General features: G+C 55.5%; 1 protein-coding gene across 3 annotated transcripts in view; it reads left to right on the top strand.

Moving 5' to 3' along the window:
- Positions 1 to 296: 296 nt before the first annotated feature.
- Positions 297 to 21,499, top strand: part of PAPLN (papilin, proteoglycan like sulfated glycoprotein) — a 34,982-nt gene continuing 13,779 nt past the window's right edge. For 2 of the 3 annotated variants that reach the window (XM_082451543.1, XM_082451542.1), the window contains exons 1-14: positions 298 to 406; positions 2,682 to 2,746; positions 8,233 to 8,348; positions 9,246 to 9,306; positions 9,617 to 9,719; positions 11,210 to 11,340; positions 12,607 to 12,730; positions 13,216 to 13,296; positions 13,369 to 13,541; positions 13,645 to 13,768; positions 14,253 to 14,379; positions 15,324 to 15,531; positions 16,055 to 16,243; positions 16,458 to 16,599. In XM_082451543.1, the coding sequence (XP_082307669.1) occupies positions 2,693 to 2,746; positions 8,233 to 8,348; positions 9,246 to 9,306; positions 9,617 to 9,719; positions 11,210 to 11,340; positions 12,607 to 12,730; positions 13,216 to 13,296; positions 13,369 to 13,541; positions 13,645 to 13,768; positions 14,253 to 14,379; positions 15,324 to 15,531; positions 16,055 to 16,243; positions 16,458 to 16,599 (1,633 nt within the window). In that variant the 5' untranslated portion in view covers positions 298 to 406; positions 2,682 to 2,692. Of the gene's footprint in view, positions 407 to 2,681; positions 2,747 to 8,232; positions 8,349 to 9,245; positions 9,307 to 9,616; positions 9,720 to 11,209; positions 11,341 to 12,606; positions 12,731 to 13,215; positions 13,297 to 13,368; positions 13,542 to 13,644; positions 13,769 to 14,252; positions 14,380 to 15,323; positions 15,532 to 16,054; positions 16,244 to 16,457; positions 16,600 to 21,499 lie in introns of all 3 variants that reach the window. The other variant, XM_082451541.1, reaches the window with a different exon arrangement.

Below are 21,499 nucleotides of genomic sequence, written 5' to 3'. Positions count from 1 at the left end.
GCTGTGGCTGAAGCATAGAATTCAGGGGTAGGAGACAAGCAGACGGCTGGACACAGGGCTGTGTTGTATGTAAGGTGGGCATGGAGGAAGGATGGCACAGAACCGGAAGACTTGGGTACAGAGGAAATGGGACTGGTGCCAGCCCCAAAAGCGAAGGGCAAGCCAAGCCTTGGCAGAGACCCAAAGGGATGGAGGCCCTGGGCATCGCAGGTCACCGGGGATGGATGTCAGCAGAGCTGGATGGGGGGAGATGGGCGGGGAGGAAGCCAGCCAGCGGCGGGGAGAGAAAGTCCAACCTCCTCAGGCGTTTCGGGCGGCCTGGCCAACCTCCCAGACTTGTTGGGCTGGGGCGTGCACCCACGGAGTGGCCCCGCCGGCCCCGCGCGCCCGGGGCTCCGGGAGACAGGTAGGAGGCGGAGGGACAGGACCCCGGGGCGGGGGCGGCTCGCCCCTGGGCTGCTGCAGGAATTTGCCCCGCCCGGCTCCCGGGGAGAGCGGCGTGGGAGGAATTGGGGGGCCTGGGAGGAGACCCCGCCTCCCGCTCTCCGCTGAGGCGGGCGCGGCGCCGGGTCCCCGCTCCGCGTCGCGCGCCCTCGGGCGGGGGTGGGGGAGGTCGCGGGCGCGCAGGAAACCCCGGGAGCCTCGGGGGCTGGGGCCGGGCGGACAGACGCAACGCGGGCGGCCCGCGCCAACCCTCCCGCCTCCTCTGCCCTTCCCCACGTCGGACGCCGTTCTGGCGCGGGTCTCCGGAGACCGAGCGCGCCCCCTCCGCGGTGCCGCTGCGGCTGTGGGCCTGGAGCGCCCGAGCCTGGGTCCCTGCGCCGTCGGCCCCGCGCCTCACGTCGCAAGCCGCCCCTCTCCGCCCCGGGGGCTGCACGGGGCCCGTTCCCGCCGCGAGGCGGGAGCGGGGGAGATCCTCGCATGGGGACCGGGAAGGGCGCGCGGGGCCCCTAGACGCCGGCCCCCGGCACGCCCCGCGCGGAGCCGCAGACCCGGCTCGGCAGGAGTCCGCCGCTCCCAGTAGCAGCTATAAATAAAGTTCTTTTCTTCTGTCCTTCCTGCCGTCTTTCCTTAAGCTAGGCTCATCCCCGCCCCCTGAAGGCAGTCTCTAGAGAAGCAGCATCTTTGCCGTTAGCCCGAGAACAAGGCTCCCCGGGCACCTCGGCTTCCCCTCCCGCGCACCTCGGCTTCCCCTCCCGCGCACCTCGGCTTCCCCTCCCGCGCGCGGTTCTTACACGAGGGGCCGCAGAGGCGAGGCTGGACCGCGGCGGTGCGAGCGGGAGGCAGCACGCCACCACCCTCACCCCGCCATCCGCGGGGACCTCCGGTTTGCAGAGAAAATGATGCCTACGTGAATCACAGTTGGTGCTAAATTAACGGAGCATGTGCATGGTTAAATGTGCCAGGTTATATTTGGCTGAACTTGGCTTAGGTATGCTCTATTTTGTTCTTCTAAACTGCAATCATTTTATGCTTAAGGAAATTAAAGAGAACAATGGTAGAATTTCAGATTTTAAAACTTAAGCATACAAGCCAGTACTTGTTTAATGTTTTGTACTGAAAGGGGCACGTTGTGTATGTCATTCTCCAGTACAGTGACATGTACACACATGCACACCTACTGCACACATGCACGAGACTGCACTCAGACACTCTGTACCTGCTGCACTCGCACACATCATATGCGTGCACACACCAAACTCCACACAGGCATTTTGTACACACACTCACACACACTACATTGCACACACGCACATACTGCACTCACTCTGCACACAAACACACACACCCCTTAGGGAACCTGCTTGTGGAGCTTCTCCAGTACAGAGAAATGCTGGCTTGGGTTTAAAGTGAGATACAATTAACATTTTTAAAGCATTTAAGCTGAGTTTTAAAAGTGCCTGCAGAGACTTTAAAAAACATTTTTATTAACGAGTTTTTAAACAAGCACTGCAATGGCTTTTTAAAAAGAATCTCTTGCTGAATTAAAACAGTGAGTCTGATGGCTTTGATTCTGAACTCCCTGTTTTTTAACAAGGAAGTTTTTTTTTTTTAATTAATAGACTTTTACTTTTTTTTTAAGTATTTTTTTTTTTAATTTATTTATGGCTGTGTTGGGTCTTCGTTTCTGTGCGAGGGCTTTCTCTAGTTGTGGCAAGCGGGGACCACTCTTCATCGCGGTGCGCAGGCCTCTCACTATCGCGGCCTCTCCTTGCGGAGCACAGGCTCCAGATGCGCAGGCTCAGTAATTGTGGCTCACGGGCCCAGCTGCTCCGCGGCACGTGGGATCTTCCCAAACCAGGGCTCGAACCCGTGTCCCCTGCATTGGCAGGCAGACTCTCAACCACTGCGCCACCAGGGAAGCCCAACAAAGAAGTATTTTTAATTGCCCTCTTTCCTTCGCTCTGAAACCCTGAAAGAAGTTACTCGAACTTTTAGAAGCCAGTTACAGACAGGCCTTCCCTCCCTCACCGTGTGAGTGGCACGGCCGCTCCGCTGCGCCCCACGGCATCCCCTCCAGTCCCTCTGCGGGTGTCCGGGTCACCTGTGGGCAGCCGGGAAGGAGGGACAGGTCGCCCCCGCCGCGCCGGCCCAGGAGACCGCGGGGAGCACGGGACTCGGGGTGGGTGGGGCGGCGCCTTGTCCCGCCCCACGCGCTCCAACCCCGGCCTCTCCCGCAGGCCAGGCCGAGATGCGGCTGCTGCTGCTCGTGCCTCTGCTGCTGGCCCCGGCGCCCGGGTCCTCGGTGAGTTCGACCCTTCCCCTCCACCACGCCCCGCCCCGGGAGGACCCTGCTGGGGAGGCGGGGGCGAGGGCTTGGCCGCGGGCCGGAGCCCCCGACGGCTGGAGCACCCCCGGCAGTGGCGCCGTCCCCAGGAGAGGGCCAAGTCGGCGACGGGGACGGTGGGGTGGGAGGAGGCGAACCCTCGGCCCGAGCTCCTTCAGAGGGGTGCGACCTTGAAACTTCCCGCCTGGCTTTGGGGCACAGTTTGCAGAAATGGCAACGTCCCAGCGCCCTCCCCCTTCAGAACGTGCTGGGGGGGGCACTGCTAATGTTGGGAACGTCCTGTCCGGGTGGTATATCGCGGTGGAAGGAAGAGGAGATCAGTGCTGGCACCAGCCAAAATGCAGGGCTAGGTGGCCCATCCCACCAGATGTCTGCCACCTGCCTGGGACCAAACTCAGCTGCTCCTCAATGGGGCTGTTTGGGCCTAGAGGTTTGGGGTGCCAGCCATTCCCCACTGCCTTTGGGGTTAGCATCTAGAGCAGGGCTGACTGTTAGAACCTTCTGAGATGATGGAAATGTTCCGCATCTGTGCTGTTCAATAAGATAACCACTCAGTTCATGTGGTTACTGAGCACATGAAATGTGGCTAATGCAACTGAGGAACTGAATCTTATTTGATTTTGATTAATGTGAATTTAAATAGACTCACGTGGTTAGTGGCTACCGCATTAGCACAAATTTAGAAAGTGGACACAGGAAGCCAACTGGTGATCACAGTAGCGGTTTCATTAACAGGGGCCCGAAGGACAGGGCTCCCTGGAGAACATATCTGGGTTCTGTGGAGGTACAGAGAATCTTCTAGACCACAGGACCCATCTTTGGGTAAGGGACTGTCTGAAGAGCAGGGCTTGGTCCTGGAGGCTGCTCCTGCCAAGTTTCTCCTGCGTTGACAGGATGGAGGGCACAGCTTCCGTCCTGTCCCTGGAGAGCGCTCTGCAGGGGGAGACCCACAGCCCTACCCAGCCCTCTGAGGCCAGCAGGAGGACCCCTGAGAAAGGACCCAAACTGTTTGCTGCCTTAGGGAGGGCAGGGGGAATGATGCCTCAGTGGAAATGTGAGTGGAGGATGAGAAGGACTCCTCCGACCAGGGCCGAGAGGGGCAGGCAGGGATGGACGTCAGCAGTGGGCAGCGGGCACTGCTCCAGAGCCCCACGGATTTAGCATGGGCCACAGTCAGAGCAGAGAGTGGGCTAGAGCCCCCTTCCTCATGTCCTCTCCACCACCTTCTGGCTTCCCCGGGTCACCTTTGCCTCCCCATGGTCCTTGTTCCCTAAGTGCCACACTCTGAGGTCCTCGGCACAGGCTTTATCCTAGTGCCTGGCTGCATGAAGCTCAGAGCTCGGGGTTGGGGGGGCATGGTGACAGTGTCAGGACACCAGGATGAAACTCAGAGCCACCTCCTAACAGCTGTGGCCCTAAGCAAATCAACAGGTCTTAGATTCCTTTAATGGGGGGGCGGGGGGGTAATAACACCCACCCACAGGTTGCATGCAGGTGAAGCGAGTCAAGGTATCCATAGTAACCTGGGTCCTCTTAGGTGCTCTCTCCCTTAGAGACACCTGGATAGCTGGGGCTGAAAACTCTCCATACCCCCTGCACTGTCTCGGGGAGGGTGTAGCTCAGGCTGGTTTTAGCTGGGCACAGCCCCCTGCCCCATGGCCCAGGCCGGTTCTAGCTGAGGCCAGGACTCCCCCACCGGACCCCCAGAACTTCATGGGATCATTCTCAGTGTTGACAGGGGTCAGCCTGAGCAGAGTGAGTAGCTGATTAAGGAGGGATAAAGCACCACGCCCCTTGCCACCCCCAACCCCAGGCTGGTCAGGGGAGGCTTCACGAGGGGGACTGCCAGTCTCCTCACCTCTGCCTCTGTTCCCACTCCCACCCTCACCCGTGCACGTCGGGCAGCTGATCCCCTGGGAACAGTGCAGCAGGAAAGGGGGCTCCTGAGTTGCCCTGGTGGGGGTTGGAGGAGCTGGTGGGGTGCTGAGAGCGGCAGGAGGCAGGTGAGGACAGGCCCAGGATGAGGGTGGACTGGAGCAGCTCATTCTGGCTTCACACCATCATGCAGCTCATGGTTTGGGTAATTATAGAGAAACAAGATGTGCCTGTGCTACTGCTGGCTCACTGCTTTCTTTTTGTCAGAGAAACTAAAGTACAGGACAGGGCCTGGCTCTAGGATGCCTGCTTCACAGGTGCTGGGCTCGGGGGCAAGGGAATGTTTGTAAGGCTTGGTACTTAAGGGGTCCTGTATTCAGGTGAGCCCTCCCCCACCCCATCCTGATGGCACAAGGTGGCTGGGTGGCAGGGGTGCCCCTTGTTGCCTTGCCCACGCCAGTAAGCCCAGCCCAGTCGCAGGGAAGGGTAGATTGGGGAGGCTCAGTCTCGTGCTTCAGGAGTGAGACTAACATCCAAACAGGACTTGGTCAGAGGTAATTAGTAGCCAGGCCGAGGCGGCAGGATGAGAAAGCAGCAGTTCTTGTGGGCCGCTTCCAGAATTCTTATATTGTAGTGATGAGTCTGGAGGGGAGGTGCTTGTGGTCCCTGGAAAGTCACCCTCCAACCCCGACACTCAATATCTTCCCCTTTAAAATGGGAACGGATCCAAGTAAATTTCAGTTTAAATTTCGTAGAACACTTTTATATTCTGGTTCGCTGGTTTTTGGAAGCTTGGCGATTTTGGCCCAGTTAGAACTGAAGGGTAAATGATTTGAGGAGTGAAAGCTCAGACCTTTGGTCTGGCTGGCCCTTCCTTCTTGGTTTTGTACGTGGTTCATTGCGTGTGTGAGTTGTTCTGATTCAGGGTTCTGGTTTTATTATAAAACAAGGAAAACCTGATGTTTGGCACCAAGGCGCTAGAACAGCACTGTGAGTAATCTGCGCGTGCGCAAACCTCCATCCTCACCTGAGATCCAGTGACGCGGCGGGTGGCTCGCGACAGGAGGAAGAGTTTGCTTTTCCACGTTAGGACTTGAATTCTTCCTCTGGAAAATGGCAGGGATTTTTTTCCCCTAGAGATTCTTATGTCATGATGCCCTAAAATAAAGTCCCCTTCCAGCAAACAGGACATATTTCCAGTCCACCTTTTGCCTTCTAGCAAGAATCAAGTCCAACACCTCTCCAGCTCCTTAGGCCTCGGCTAGTGTCGGCGTTGGTTCTCCAGGTGAGGTCGGTGGGAACCTGGTGTAAGAGCAGAGGCCTGGAGTGAAGACAACGTGCTATTGTGTCCACCTGTTCCTACGTGGCTCCCTCTCTCTCTGCCTCTCTCTTCTCCATGCACTGGGGTCCGTCAGGTTGTTCTGAGGTGTGAATGAGAGAATATGTGTGTAGCATGTGGGCTTCTGATGCCAGCTGCAGGGTGTCAGATCTTTTGGGTGGGAAACTATCTATTAGGATTATTTTCCTGTTACAGAGTCCCAAATAACAGTCCTTCCACAAGAAAGACTTGATCCCTCTTTCAAATAAACACCCAGAGGTCAGAAGTCTAGGGATGTTCTGTCTCACTACATCCTCCAAGCTCCAGGATTCTTCTATCTTTGCTTCACTATGTGAAGCCTCTATTCCCAAATTACCTTATAGTTTAGAAGGCTGCTCCAACTCCAGCCATCACATCTGATTTCCAAACAGCAGGAAGGAATACAGGAGGAAGAAGAAAAAGGACAATTGCACATGCAAGCTATCTCTTAGGGACACCTTATTTTATTGAGTTTGCAGATATTGCATTTTTTACAGATTGAAGGTTTGTGGCAACCCTGTGTTGAGCAAGTCTATTGGTGCCATTTTTCCAACAGCATTTGCTCACTTCGTGTCTCTGTGTCACATTTTGGTAATTCTCACAATATTTCAAATTTTTCATCATTATCATATTTATAAGTTATCTATGGTCAGTGATCTTTGATGTTACTATTGCAAAAAGATTACGACTTTCTGAAAGTTCAGATGATGGTTAGCATTTTTTAGCAATAAAGTACTTTTTAAAAATATTTTATTTTTTGGCTGTGTTGGGTCTTCGTTGCTGCACATGGGCTTTCTCTAGATGCGGCGAGTGGGGCTACTCTTCATGGCGGTGTGCGGGCTTCTTGTTGCGGTGGCTTCTCTTGCTGCAGAGCACAGGCTCTAGGTGCATGGGCTTCATTAGTTGTGGCACGGGCTCAGTAGTTGTGGCTCACGGGCTCTAGAGCGTAGGCTCAGTAGTTGTGGTGCACGGGCTTAGTTGCTCCGCGGCATGTGGGATCTTCCTGGACCAGGAATCGAACCCGTGTCCCCTGCACTGGCAGGCGGATTCTTAACCACTGCGCCACCAGGGAAGTCCCAAGTACTTTAAATTGAGGTACATACATCTGTTTCTGTTTTTCTTTTTTAGACATAATGCTTAATAGATTACAGTATAATGCAAACAACTTTTATAGGCACTGGGAAATCCCCATATCTGTGTGATTTGCTTTTTCACGATATTTGCTCTATTCCGGTGTTCTGGAACCAAACGTACAATATCTCTGAGGTATGCCTGTACTGGAGGCTGCTACCCAACACTTTTATGTACATCTCACTGACAAGAATTTAGTGATATAGCTGTGGTTAGCTGCAGGAAATCTGGGAAATGAATTTGGGGGTGGCGGCAGCCAGGTATCCAGCTAAGAGTCAAGGGTTCTCTTAATAGGAGAAGGGGAGGATGGATATTGGGGGACTCCTGGGAGTCCCTGCCACAGATCGGCAGGAAGAAACCACAGCCCCCACTCCAACACACACACACACACACACACACACACACACACACACACACACACACACACACACACTCTCTCTCTCTCTCTCTCTCTCTCTCTCTCTCTCTCTCTCTCTCTCTCTCTCTCTCTCTCTCTCTCTCTCTCTCTCTCTCTCTCTCTCTCTCTTAGATTAAGTTCTTATTCTGATAGGCCAGAGCTACAAAAACATGGCGCTGCCCGTGGGCAACATTCCCCGCACAGGTGGAGCCCTACCTGCCTGATGACACGCTGTTCTTCCTGCCCTTTTGTATCTCCCTCCTGGAAGGGCATGCTCCGCTGATCCGTGGGCTTCCATTCAAGGGAATGTTCGCAGACATCTTGGTTCTCAAACCAGGCTCTTCCCAGCCAGGGGATATCACGGTCAGGGGAGAGATCTCTGCCCCCAGCTTGGCGGCTTGCCCACTGTACTTGGCAAATAGGGGCGGCTGGTGGAGGTGGCGTTGACGGATGAGAAGGCTGGGCTGGTTCCCAGCTCCTTATGGTGACAGCTGGCCAATTTCACAAATGAATATGTTCGGGTGCCTGGCGGTGCTGCAGTGCTGAAGCCTTGGCTCTAGGAGACACGATCTCAGGTTCTTTGCAGGGGAGGGGGTGTTTTGAGGCAGGGGGCCTCGGGGGAGCCCTGAGCACCCTGTGGGGCTCCGAGTGCTCAGTCCCGCTCCTGAGTGTCTCCTCCTGCAGGCTCCCAGGGTGAGGCGGCAGAGTGACACCTGGAGCTCCTGGGGCAACTGGAGCCCTTGCAGCCGGACCTGTGGAGGGGGCGTCAGCTTCCGGGAGCGCCCCTGCTACTCCCAGAGGTAGGAAGGTGGGAATGGGCCAGCTTGTAAAAAGAGGGCAGGCGTGAGGGAGCAGCTGGGTCCTGGGCTAGGTGTCCCGGGCCAGTGCCAGTCCACAGGGGCAGGACCTACGACGCAATGGATTTGTCCTGGGAGCAGCGTTAGTGGAGAATTTGAAATTGAGTCATTTCCACGTACTTACACTCTGACTGCAACAACAACCTTATTTCACGGGGCTGGAGCCATTCCTGCTTCATCCACCCCGAGTCTCTAGCTCCTCATGCAGTGCTGGCAGGCGCAGTGAATTCTTGTTGAATTAATGAATAATCTTCAACAGTTTAATCTGTGTGGTTCTCTACTGTCAGCCTCTTTGTCAAGTATAGATGTTTTTCACTCTAAGTCACTTATTAAGCACCTGCTCTGTGCTCTGAACTCTGATAGGTACTATAGGGTGCAAAAGAAGGGGTGATGACACCCTGCCTGTCAGTGGGTTTAACTGTTCCTGAAAACTTGCGTGAAGAGGGAGAGAGATAAGATATTATTCTAAGTGACTTGTCCTCATTTACTCCTTAAATGGCAGAATAACCTTACCAAGTGAGTATGTATTACATCTTGTGTCTCCAAGGGCAGAATTTGAGGCTTCTTTGGGAATTTGCTTTAAAAGGCAGAGTGGCCCCAAGTTAGACAGACTCCGGGGTAGTTAGACTTCTGGGTCTGGCTTCTCCCAGGTATAAACAGAGGGCTGATTAAACCTACCTAAAGGGATTTATGTGTGTGGCCACCCGCCTCCTCTCCTTGCCACCCCTCGGGCCCAGTGGTGCCCACCAGGTGGCGCCACCAAAGCTGGGGGGAGCCCCAGGAGGGGGCGGGGTGTTGGGTCATGGGGGTTCGGGTCTTCCCAGCGCTCTCGCCCTGCAGGAGAGATGGGGGCTCCGGCTGCGTGGGCCCCTCCCGGAGCCACCGCTCTTGCCGCCCCGAGGTAAGGTAAAGCCCCCGGGGGTGGGGGACAGCTTCCCGGACGCCCTGCTCGGCTGACATCCTAGCCCTGGGGGGCCCTCCTGTCGGTGCACAGCAATCCCTTCCTCACCCCCCCTGAAATGATAGCTTCGCCCGGGCAGCCCAAGGCCCCTAGAGCGGGCACACGGGAGCCCTGGGGGCCCGACTCCGCCTCCCCGAAGCTACAGCGGGGGTTGGGGGGGGGACAGGATCCCACCTCCCCGGGGCTAACCGGGCGGCAGACCCCAGTGGTGGACCCACGAGCCCCTTCCCTTGTCCCCTCCGCCCCGCAGAGCTGCCCCGACGGCGCCCGCGACTTCAGGGCGGAGCAGTGCGCCGAGTTCGACGGCCAGGAGTTCCAGGGGCGGCGGTACGAGTGGCTGCCCTACTACGGCGGTAAGTGCGCGAGTCCCTCCGACTGCCGCCCCCGCCTGCGTTGCCCTACGCTGGGCCCCATCTTTGGGGGATCTCTTTGCTACGCTGACTTCGCATTTCGCAGTTCTCATTACCATATTACAGACACGTTGTCAAATACATTTAAAGAAAAACCTCCAGTACCCCCAGCAGGGCACAACAGTGGTGGTCGTTTTGAGGTTTTTCCATCCTTTTCCCCTCCGTAGGTACGTTTTCAAACAAAGCCTTGGCCAAGCCTCTGCCGTTTTGAGCCTTTTGTTTGGCCTGCTCCGGAAGCATTCCTCACGTGGCAGGAGGCATGGTGGGGGGCCGGGCGGGGGTGGGGTGCGAGGTGGGGAGTGGAGTTGGTGCCCGAGTTTGGGCAAACTGCAGGCTGGGCTGCAGGGGGCTTGGTGTGGCAAGGGCTCATTTACTCAGAGTCTCTGGGGCCGGAGCCCGGCTCTGGGTAACTTTGAGGAAGGTGTGGGGTCATTCATTTTTAGAGCAATACAGTTCAAGAAAACAAACAAAAAACACTAACATGCGTGTACTTAAAGCATTTTAGATGAGTCAGAACATACCTTAGGATAATCCTTCTGAGTAGTAGTTTTCACTGCTCACTGTGGATGACTCCTGGAAACTCTGTGGCACTCTGGATTCCAAATCAGTAAACATATCCTGTGTGTGCTCTGGGGCGGGGAAGGGGTCTTGGCTAGAGGGGGCGGCCCCAGTGGGGTAGTTTGCCTTCATTGCTCCTCCTGGATCCTAAGGTGAGGGTATGTTGAAAATAATTTAAATATATGTTATAGAAAAATTAGAACACAGAGGAAAGTTTAAAAAGGGTTGTCGAGGGATGCCTTCTTTGTGGTGGAGGTGATTACAATTCTATTTGCACTTCTGGGCTGTTTAAACAATGTGTATATAATATTTAGATAAATATAAAAATTGAAACAAGAAAAACACCTTAACCCTATCTCTTTCATAGGATCCCGGCTAGCATTTCATGCTAGCCCTTTTCACATTATTCTCTCTCTGTTTACATATTTGTAGTTATTACATAGTATCACTTTGCACTCTGTTATAAGCATCTTCCCACATTATTGTCTAGTCTTCATAATCATAGTTTTTAATAGCACAGTCAACATGCGTAATATTCTAGTGATAGATAATAGAGTAGCTGATTGTTAAAACTTGGACTATTATGAATAATAAGGCTGAGATAGACCTCTTCAAATGTCTAGCTTTTTCCTTATTCTGGGATTTTTCTTCGACTTGATTCCCAGGGAGTCCCAGAGATGCAGCAGTTTCGGGGAGAGCATCCCTTCTCCCTGGGTTGGAGGTGGGATTCTGAGCCACTGGGAGTACGTATGGCGCTGTAGGCCCCTCCCAGTCGTGGGCGCGCGTGCTTCTGGCCCCTGCCCACACTTCGCTGTTGCTAGGACAGGCCTTGAACCTCGCTCAGCCTCTCAGCTTTCCCCTCTTGCTCACCGCAGCCCCAAACAAATGTGAACTGAACTGCATTCCCAAGGGAGAGAGCTTCTACTACAAGCACAGGGAGGCCGTCATAGACGGGACACCCTGCGAGCCTGGCAGACGGGACATCTGCGTGGATGGCAGCTGCCGGGTGAGTTATGCCCCCACCCCCACCAGATGGCTTGGGGCCTGTTGCAGACGTCGCCCAGCCCCACATCAGCAGGCCAGGGGCTCTCATGACTTTGACGTCTTCTCAAGACTAGCTTCTAAGGTGCCTTGCATCGCAGATGCCCTGTGACCCTCTTACCTTTGCCCTTTGAAAACTCTAGTAAGAGGAACCCTCTGGGTGGCACTGTGGACGCCGAGGCTACCACCTCTTCTGGGTAATTTTGTTTCCATGCTGCTCTTCACAGCTGCTCACAATTATACTAAATGAACCTCTCTTCCATTATTCTTAATTCTTTCCATTCCCCTTTCCCACCCTGGATTTCCTCCTATTTTCTGATACTTGAAGATAATGTCCCTACAGCCTTCTCTCCTGTATCCTCAAATCTTCCAGACATAAATATTTTAATACATTTGCCAGTGTATTTCTTTTTTTTTTTTAAATTATTTTATTTATTTGTTTTTGGCTGTGTTGGGTCTTTGTTGCTGCGCGCAGGCTTTCTCTAGTTGCGGCAAGCGGGGGCTACTCTTCGTTGAGGTGCACAGGCTTCTCATTGCGGTGGCTTCTCTTGTGGAGCACGGGATCTAGGCGCACGGGCTTCAGTAGTTGTGGCACGCGAGCTCAGTAGTTGTGGCTCACGGGCAAGTAATAGAAACCCAACTAAAACTGACTTAAGAAATTTTAAAAATGCCATTGAGGGAAGGGCTGGCTGGCTGCAGGTGCTTGAATGATGATGCTGGAAACATCTCTCTCCTTGTCTCTTGGGTCAGCTTAGGGGCAGACAGGTTCTTCTGATGAGGTGTGAAGCTGGCCCAGCAGCCCAGGCTTCAGTTGTCCCAGCCTGGCAACCCCCTGGGACAGGGCGCCCTATTCCCAGGAGTTCCAGCGACCTGGGGTTGCCTTTGGCTTGTCCTGGCCTGGGGCTCCCCCTGTGAGCTTTGAGCAAGGCATACAACCCGCTGATTGGCCCGAAGCCACTGTTGGGGAACTGTATGCAAACTCTGTGGGAGAGAGGTGGCTCCCACAAAGGAAGGAAAATGAGGTGCTATTGTCAGAGAAGGGGACACGGGTGCCGAGTAGGCAGAAGAGGTGGATTGTCAGCCACGGGCCAGATTCAAGGTTTACTCGGCCCCCATGGCTAGTGAATGGTTACTGCGCCTCCTGGACCTGGCTACGCGGCCAGGGTTCAAGTCCTGGTGTGACCGTGACTCAGTCTGGTCTCTCCCATCTCCCCTCGTCTCTGCCTGGCAGGTTGTCGGCTGTGACCACAAGCTGGACTCGTGGAAGCAGGAGGACAAGTGTCTGCAGTGCGGGGGTGACGGCACGACCTGCTACCCCGTCACAGGCGTCTTTGATGCCAATGACCTCAGCAGAGGTGGGGCTCCTCCCGGGGTCCACAGACAGTTGAGACAAGGGTCTGTTACCTGCTCCTTCCTGGCCTGTCTCCCTCACTGGCTGAGTTGCTCTCATGGCACTGAGAGGGTCTGATCTGGCACTCAGGTCATGAAAGGCCTGAGGTCATGCCTCAGGGTGGAGGCCAAACCCTTGTCCAGGAGCCTGTGGGCTCACACTAGGATCTCTGCCCCCTTATCCAGTGGCCACCTGGATTCCTCCTCATCCCTTCCCCCATCGTCCCCATCTGCCCCCTCCCCTCCTGGTCAGTATGGGCGCTGGAGCCTGCCCGCCCCTCTGGGCTTTGCAAGGCTGCCTGCTCCTTCAGGAACACTCTTTCCCAAGCACCCGGCCCTGCCTGTGTGCTACTTGCCCTGCCCTGACCCCACCTGTGCTGCGGGCACCTAGCCTCCTCAGGGCCAACTCCTCCCTGTGGCTGAGTGGTCCCGGGTATCTCTGTGCCCTCAGGCTACAACCAGATCCTCATAGTTCCCGCGGGGGCCACGAGCATCCGCGTTGAGGAGGCGGCCGCCAGCAGGAGTTTCCTGGGTGAGGACAGTTCGGGTCTGGGGCGGGGGCGGGTCCTGCCGGGCAGCTGACCAGGGTGCTTGCCCTGCCCAGCGGTGAAGAGCGTCCGTGGTGACTACTACCTCAACGGGCACTGGACCATCGAGGGCGCCCGGGCCCTACCTGTGGCCAGCACCGTCCTGCACTATGAGCGGGGAGCTGAGGGGGACCTGGCGCCCGAGCGGCTCCACGCCCGCGGCCCCACCTCGGAGCCCCTGATCGTCGAGGTGAGCGGGGCTGGCGGGAGACGGGGGCGGCCGGCAGGAGGGCTGCGGGCTGGGCGGGCGCGGCCCCCTGGCATCAGGCCTCAGTGGGGACCCTCCTGCACAGCTCATCAGCCAGGAGCCCAACCCTGGCGTGCACTTCGAGTACCACCTGCCCCTGAGCACCCCCCGGCCCGGCTTCAGCTGGAGCCACGGCTCGTGGGGCGACTGCAGCGCCACGTGTGGTGGAGGTGAGGGCAGGGCCCTGGTCAGGGGGCGCGGCTGCACGCGGGGCTTGGCTCTCTCCTCCAGGCGCTCCAGCTGTGGGTGGGGGGTGGACAAGGAGAGGAGACAGCCTCATGTCATGGGGGTCCCCTGGGGGAAACCCAGAGATCAGGGGACTCGAGGAAGGGCCCCCGCCCAACCTAAGAGAACCAGAGGGCTTCCCCGAGGCAGTGGCATCTCACAGGAGACAGTATTCCATTGGTGGTGGAGGCTGGGCCTGGAGCTAATGGTCAGGTGTCAGAGCGGGGCTCCATCGCCCACAGATACAACTCGCTGAGCCTCAGTTTCCTCATCCGTAAGTTGAGGATGGTGATGGCAGCCTACCCCAGGGGTTCGTTTGAGGCTTAATCAAGGTGATGCCTGGGACGTGTCCGGAAGGGTGCCTGGCCCAGAGAATGCATTTGGCGAGTCTGGACTGACTGGCTGCCTGCTATGGCCGGGCCTCTGCAGGTCAGCAGACCCGCCCGGTGTTCTGCACCATCGACAATGAGGTCTACCCCGAACACCTGTGCCGGCACCGGCCGCGGCCGGCTGACCGCCGACCCTGCAGCCCTCAGCCCTGCCCACACACCAAGCGGTGAGGCCCTGCCAGCCCCCTCTGCCCCTGCGGGACCCAAGCTCTTGGGTGGGAAGGGAGTGGGGTCCCTCAGCCGCTTTAGGTGTTGAGCAAAGAAAGAGGTTGGGGGGCTCCTCAGAGCTGTGGACAGAGCGGGAGGAGCCAGCTGTCAGCCGGGCGGGGCAGTGGGGGGTCCTGAGCATGAGAGCCCGGGCTATTCCGTCCGCCCTCGTGAGCCCACACAGTGCCCAGGATGTCCAGGCTGGCGGCGGGAGGGTTGGGGGGGTATCGGAGGCCCCGTTTGTCTGAGCTGGCAGGGGACTTGGCAGATGCCAAGGAGTGGGCCAGGGCTCGGGCCAAGGGGCCTGAGGGCATCGGCAGTGCCCGTGTTTGTGCACAAGGGACCTCTTACCTGCACCGGCCCAGAGCGTGGCCCCTCGCTGGGGCCCAGCGTGTGTGCAGGAACAGGTACTCCTGGGCCACAGGCTCCCCGCAGGGCTGTGCAGTCCTTCCTCCCATGGCCTTGGTGGCAGCTGGTCTCTTGGGATGGTGGTGGGCGTGGCTTTGCATTGCAGTGGGGCTGGCCCTTTCTTCTAGGTCCTTGGGCCCCACGGCCAGGAAGGGCCACTCCCCACCTGGGTGAGCACGGCCCCTCCGGGAGATGCCCCCACTAAGTTCAGACCCAGAGGGGATGGAGTCTGGCTGGGGGTGATGGCTGACCTGGTGAGAAGGAGGAAGGGGGACGCAGGTGAGGACAGGAACGCTGAGAGGGAGGCAGCCAGGCTCCGTGTTTATAGGGACCAGTGCACAGTGGTGGGGATGGGTGAGCAGGGCCGGACCTTGGCCTTTGCGCAGGGCTCTTTGCCCCTCACCTGCGCGGCCTGATGCTCAGAGAATGGGCCGGGTGGGGGTCCCTTGGCCCCCTGCTGCAGGGCCAGCCTCACCGCCCTCCTGCTCCCTGCCAGCTGGAAGACGGGGCCCTGGACGCCCTGCTCGGCCTCCTGTGAGGGCGGCTCCCAGTCCCGCACTGTCTACTGTGTCTCATCTGATGGCGCCGGCGTCCAGGAGGCTGCTGAGGACGCCGAGTGTGCGGCCCTGCCTGAGAAGCCCCCTACCACGCAGGCCTGCAACCTGCAGCGCTGCACAGCCTGGAGCGCGGAGCCCTGGGGCGAGGTGAGGCCCGGCCCTGACCAGGAGGGGCGGAAGTCAGGAGCTGGGTCTTGGGCCTGGGCAGCAGCAGGGCAGGGCTGGGAGGCTCGTCCTCCGCCTCGGGCAGACAGATCCTGGGAGTAAAGTGACCTGCCACGTGGTCTTGGAAGCTGTGGCAGAAGCTGGGCCTAGGAGCGGGGGCTTGGACTCCTGCTCCCGTGTTCTTCCTCCTTCTCTAGGGTCCCAGGCCGGGTGGGAAAGAAGAAGCCGGGCACACTGTTTGGGGGCCAGGGGGAAACCGGGACTGCTGGTCACTGCTTCTGGCACCTACCTATGTTGCCGTTGCAAATGAAGGAATGTGGAAAACGCACCTCAGCTTGGTATCTGCAGCCATGGTTCAGGCTGTGTAACCGCAGGAGGATGACTCAGCCTCTCTGGGCCTGGGAACTGGACGTGGGGCAGTAGGGTGCTGTCTGCCCTCCGTGCCAGGCTGGTGGGCCTCCCGCTGGGCGAGGACCAGCTCCTGCTGACAGCCTGGTCCTTACAGTGCTCTGTCAGCTGCGGCACCGGGGTCCGGAGGCGGACCGTCACCTGCCGGGGTGACGAGGGGTCTCTGCTCCATGCCACAGCGTGCTCCTTGGAGGACCGTCCCCCCCTCACTGAGCCCTGTGTGCATGACAGCTGTCCCCCACTCAGTGACCGTGACCAGGCCTGGCACATAGGCGCCTGGGGTCTAGTGAGTACTTCCCCCCACCCATACCTGCTGCCCAATCCCGGTCCCTTGGGTCTCTGACCGGAGGCTGCACATGTGCCTGTCCTTGGGTCTGACACGCAGTACCAGGCACCTTCCCCCTTCCCCCTGCCTTATGGGTACCCCCCACCCAGTCTCAGGGTCTTTCTCCCTTTGCGGGCTTGTTCTCTCTTCCCACTCCCACCCCGGGGGGCCCCAGTGCTCCAAGAGCTGCAGCTCGGGCACTCGGAGGCGCCAGGTGGTCTGCGCCATTGGCCCGCCCGGCCACTGCGGGAGCCTGCAGCCATCCAGGCCTGCGGATGTGGAGCCCTGTAACACGCAGCCCTGCCATCTTCCTCCAGGTAAGGACAGGAGGGGCAGCTGGTACCTGGCCCAACCTCTTTCCCTGCTATCAACCTGGCCAGCCCTTCCTGCCGCTGGGCCTTTGCCTGTGCTGTCAGCCACCTGGAACGCTCTCACACATCACCGTGTGGGAAGCCTTTGCCACCCACAGAGTCCGGCTCTAGACAGCCTCACCAGGCAGCCCTGTTTCCCCCCTCGGAGGTCGCATCCCTTACCCCACCCCCATAGCTCACTGTAACTGCTGTCGCTCTTAGGTTGGTTTCCTGGTGCTGCAGTGGTTGTACATGGCTTGTAGGCCTACTAGCTGTAAGCTTCTTGAGGGCCAGGTCCCCTTCCTTCTTTCTGTTTATATCCCTGCAGAACTTAGCTAGCGCGTGCTAGGTACTCAGTAATTGTTGAGTGACTGGGTGACTGAGTGCAGAGAGGGAGGCGGTCCAGGAAGGATTGTCCTCGCATATTGCCTCTGCCTTCCCGCCTCCCCTCACCCCCGTCCCCACTGGGAAGGAAGGTGTCCCCGTCGTGAGGAGCTGCAGGACAAAGGGCACAGAGGCCAGCAACTTACTTGGTGTGAGGAAGTGTTACTGAGGGAAGGCGTGGGTTGGGGCTGAGCCGGGGGGTGGGTGGTCGGCCTTGTGATGCTGCAGAGAGGCGTTTGGCCCTGATGTGCCAGTGATGGGGGAATGGTTGGGTTCCAGTGGAGGCACGTGGCAAGGTGGCTAAGAACCAGTGGCCTGGAATCAACAGCTAACCTGGGTTCAAATCTCCACTGCTGACCAGCCGTGTGGCCCTGGGCAACTGCCCCTCCTCTCTGATCCTCGGTTTGCCCATCTGTACAGTGGGGTTAATAAGACTGACCTTCCAGGCTCGTGGTGATCGCTTGGCACAGTGCCTGAATACACAGTACTCCATAAGCAAAGCGTGGGTGGCAGTGGCGGTGAGGGCCTGGGGGACCCTGGGCCGGGCTCCTGGGGCTCCTTAGCCTGGCCTGGCCCTTGGGGTACACGAGCAGGAGGATCCTCGGGCTCTTACGAGTCCAGCTCCCTGGAGCCACTCAGTGTCCCAGGACCCTGGATGCCTTCCTGGAAGAGGCTGTCCTGAACCTGCCCCAGAGAGGCATTCACATAGGTCGAAAGGAGGGAAACAGAAAGAGGACTTCAGGCCAGGCTGAGTTGTAAAAGAAATAACCTTCATTGCTGTTTTCATAATTATAAAAATAATTATGTTCATTGTGGAAAATTTGGAGAATTTAGAAAATTAGTATGTAGCGAGAAACTTAAATTACCCTTGATCCCATCTATTGTTGGGATAAATCTTTAGTGAACTTCCTTGTAACGTATGTGTGATTTTGTATCTCCTTTTTCCCCCTAATGACATTTGGTGTGTGAACATTTTCGTCTTGTGATTTCTAGGGGCTCCACAGAAGTCCATGGTGGGTATGAATTTAGAATTTAGGCGGTTCCTGCTGTTTTGGGTACTGTAACTAGTGCTGTAGTGCTTACTGGCAAGTGCCCGGGAGGAGGGGCCGAGGGTGCAAAGAGGCGGCCCCCTGAGGGGTGGGCTTCTGAGCGGACACACCGGACAGCTCTGGTTCCCCGTCTTTTCTAGACTCTTGAGCAGTGCTTGCCAAAAGAAATAGAAGGCAAGCCCCACATGTCATTTAAAATTTTCTAAGAACCACATTTTATTTTATTTTTTTAAAGATTTATTTATTATATATTTATTTATTTATTTTTGGCTGCATCAGGTCTTAGTTGTGGCATGCGGGATCTTCATCGAGGCATGTGGGATCTTGGAGCGTGCAGGCTTCTCTCTAGTTGTGGCGTGCGGGTTTTCTCTTCTCTAGTTGTGGCGCGTGGGCTCCAGGGCGTGTGGGCTCTGTAGTTTGCAGCACGCAGGCCCTCTAGTTGAGGCACGCGAGCTCAGTAGTTGTGGCACACGGGCCCAGTGGCCCTGCGGCATGTGGGATCCTGGTTCCCCGACCAGGGATCGAACCCGCAGTGCTAAAATTTCACTGGTGTTGTCGATCTCGATTTAGATGTCATGAAACGTACAGTTGAAAAAGCAGATTCACATCCCCAAGTCGTTCCAGACATACTGAAGCGTTTTTCAATAAATGAATCATGTGTCAGTGTTTAAATTTAAAATTAATTCTAATTCGGTAAAATTTAAAACTCAGTTTCTCAGTCCCTCAGGCCACATTTCAAGTGCTCAGTAACTGTGAGACCAGTAGGGGCCCAGGACCGGCCCTCGGCACAGGGTATGGGGGTGATGACGGGTCTGTCCAGGGCGGATGCTCTTCGGGCTGGGGCGATGCTGAGGGCCTCAGGCCTCTGGCTACCGATTAAATTTGTCTGATAGGCCCAGGGGAGCCACTGAAAGTTTTGGAGCTAGAAGTGACACCATGAAAGATGTTTAGGACAGATTTGGCACCTGCCTGAGTGTCAGGCTGAAGTGGAGAGAGTTGAGAAGCAGGAGCCAGGTGGGGAGCAGGGTGCAGAAATCCAAGCTCTTAGAGAGAATGATGGGAATGGAGGGGCCGGCGCTGGCCCAGCAGAGCCTGATCCCCTGCGGGTGTGGGTGTGGGGAGGGGCCCCAGACTCCAAGTTAAGCCTGAAAAGGTGGCAGAGAAGAGTCACAGGAGGGGAAGCCAGAGGCAGGGTGGGCTTGGCAGAAAGGTGCCTTTCAGGCAACGGAGGGATAGCAGGAATTCTGAGGCTGGCTGGGGACTGTGAATGCAGGGCCGAATGTGGGTAGGAGACCAGAACAGGGGAGGGAACTGGAATCAGCCTTGTCCGAGGTTTTGGCCCAGGTGGGATAGGTAATAAAATGAAAACAAAAATTTTCCCGCTTCTCTACTGGAATCTTCCAACCCTAAATTATTATTTTTTAAATATTCCCTGGAGACTGGCAAGATGTAGTCCACGTGAGAATGGAATTTTCACTTATTTCATTTTTTATAACTTTGTTCCACTATGTAGTAATATGTTTATTGTGGAAAATTTGAAAAACTAACAAATAGAAGGAAGGGACCCCCCGCCACCACCTCTGCCTCGCAAAACACGCACACACATAAAGCACTCAGAAACATTCACTGTGAGCATTTTGGTTTTTTTGTTTTTTAAATTTATTTTATTCAAGTATAGTTGATTTACGATGTTGTGTTAGTTTCTGCTGTACAGCAAAGTGATTCAGTTTTATTTTTTTGAAAGATTTATTTATCATTTATTATTTTTTATTTTATTTTTGGCCGCGCTGGGTCTTAGTTGCGGCACGCAGGATCTTCGTTGAGTCATGCGGGATCTTTCGTTGCGGCGCGTGGGCTTCTCTAGTTGTGGCGTGGGTTCTAGAGTGCGTGGGCTCTGTGGTTTGTGGCACGCAGGCTCTAGTTGAGGCGCACGAGCTCAGTAGTTGTGGACCGCGGGCTTAGTTGCCCCGTGGCATGTGGGATCCCAGTTCCCTGACCAGGGATCAAACCCGCATCCCCTGCATTGTAAGGCGGGTTCTTTACCACTAGACCAGCAGGGAAGTCCCCAGTTTTATATATATATGTATGTGTATCAGTATATATGTTCTTTTCCATTATGGTTTATCCCAGGATATTGTATATAGTTCCCTGTGCTATACAGTAGGACCTTGTTGTTTATCCATCCTATATGTAATAGTTTGCATCTGCTAATCCCAAACTCCCCATCTATCCCTCCCCCACTCCCCTCCCCCTTGGCAGCCACAAGTCTGTTCTCTGTGTCTGTGAGTCTGTTTCACAGTCACTGTGAGCATTTTGGGGGTGTCCTGCTAGTATTCTTTTGGGTACCCTTTTTAAAAATTCCTATTATCCTAAATTTATCTACTCAGCCTTTTGCATTTTTTCTCTAATATTTTGTGATGAAAATCTTTTTAAGAACTTAATACTGAGGTGCTTAAACATCATACAGCGTAAAATTCACCCACGCTAATGGTACAGTTCGTGACTTTTAGTAAGTTTACTAAGCTGGACAAGAGACGATGCGAAATTTGAATCACACAGGAAAGTTGAAGAGCTGTGTGGTGAGCAGCCACGTGCCCACCATCAAGTTCACAATTAATATTTTGTTGTAATTACTTTTTCATCATCTACTCTCTATCCCTTCATCTATTAATCCAATTGTTTTTAATATGGAATTTTTTTAATTGACGTGAAAATCAGTAACACACAGTTAACCACTTTAAAGTATACAGTGTGCTGTTTTTATTTATTTATTTTTGGCTGCATTGGGTCTTCGTTGCTGTGTGTGGGCTTTCTCTAGTTGAGGCGAGCGGGGGCTACTCTGCGTCGCAGAGCACGGGCTCTAGGCGCGCAGGCTCAGTAGTTGTGGCTTGCTGGCTCTAGAGTGCAGGCTCAGTAGTTGTGGTGCACAGGCTTAGTTGCTCCGCGGCATGTGGGATCTTCCCGGACCAGGGCTCGAACCCGTGTCCCTTGCATTGGCAGGTGGGTTCTTAACCACTGCACCACCAGGGAAGTCCAAGTAGACAGTGTGCTCTTATTTGTTGTGTTCACAATGTTGTACAACCACCAACTCTCTAGGTTCAAAATTTTTCATCACCCTGTATAAGCACCCTGTACCCATCAAGTAATCACTCCCCATTAACCCTAGTCCCCTTCCCTGGTCACCTGATCTGCTCTCTGTCTCTATGGATTTGCCAATTCTAGATATATCAGATAAAAGGAAGAGCAGACCTTTTGCATCTGGCTTCTTTCACTTAGCAAAATGTTTTTGAGGTTCTTCCAAGTTGTGGCATGCATCAGCACTTCATTCCTTTTTACGGCTAAATCACATTCAATTATATGGATGTACCCAATTTGTTTATCCATTTGTCTGTTGATGGATATTTGGGTTGTTTTCACCTTTTGGCCATAATGAA

This window comes from Balaenoptera physalus (genome assembly GCF_965194825.1).
Source record: "Balaenoptera physalus genome assembly, chromosome: 2".
In the NCBI taxonomy this organism is placed as follows: Eukaryota; Metazoa; Chordata; class Mammalia; order Artiodactyla; family Balaenopteridae; genus Balaenoptera; species Balaenoptera physalus.
The sequence above is the reverse complement of the archived record's forward strand: the minus strand, read 5'-3'. Positions and strand labels throughout refer to the sequence as shown.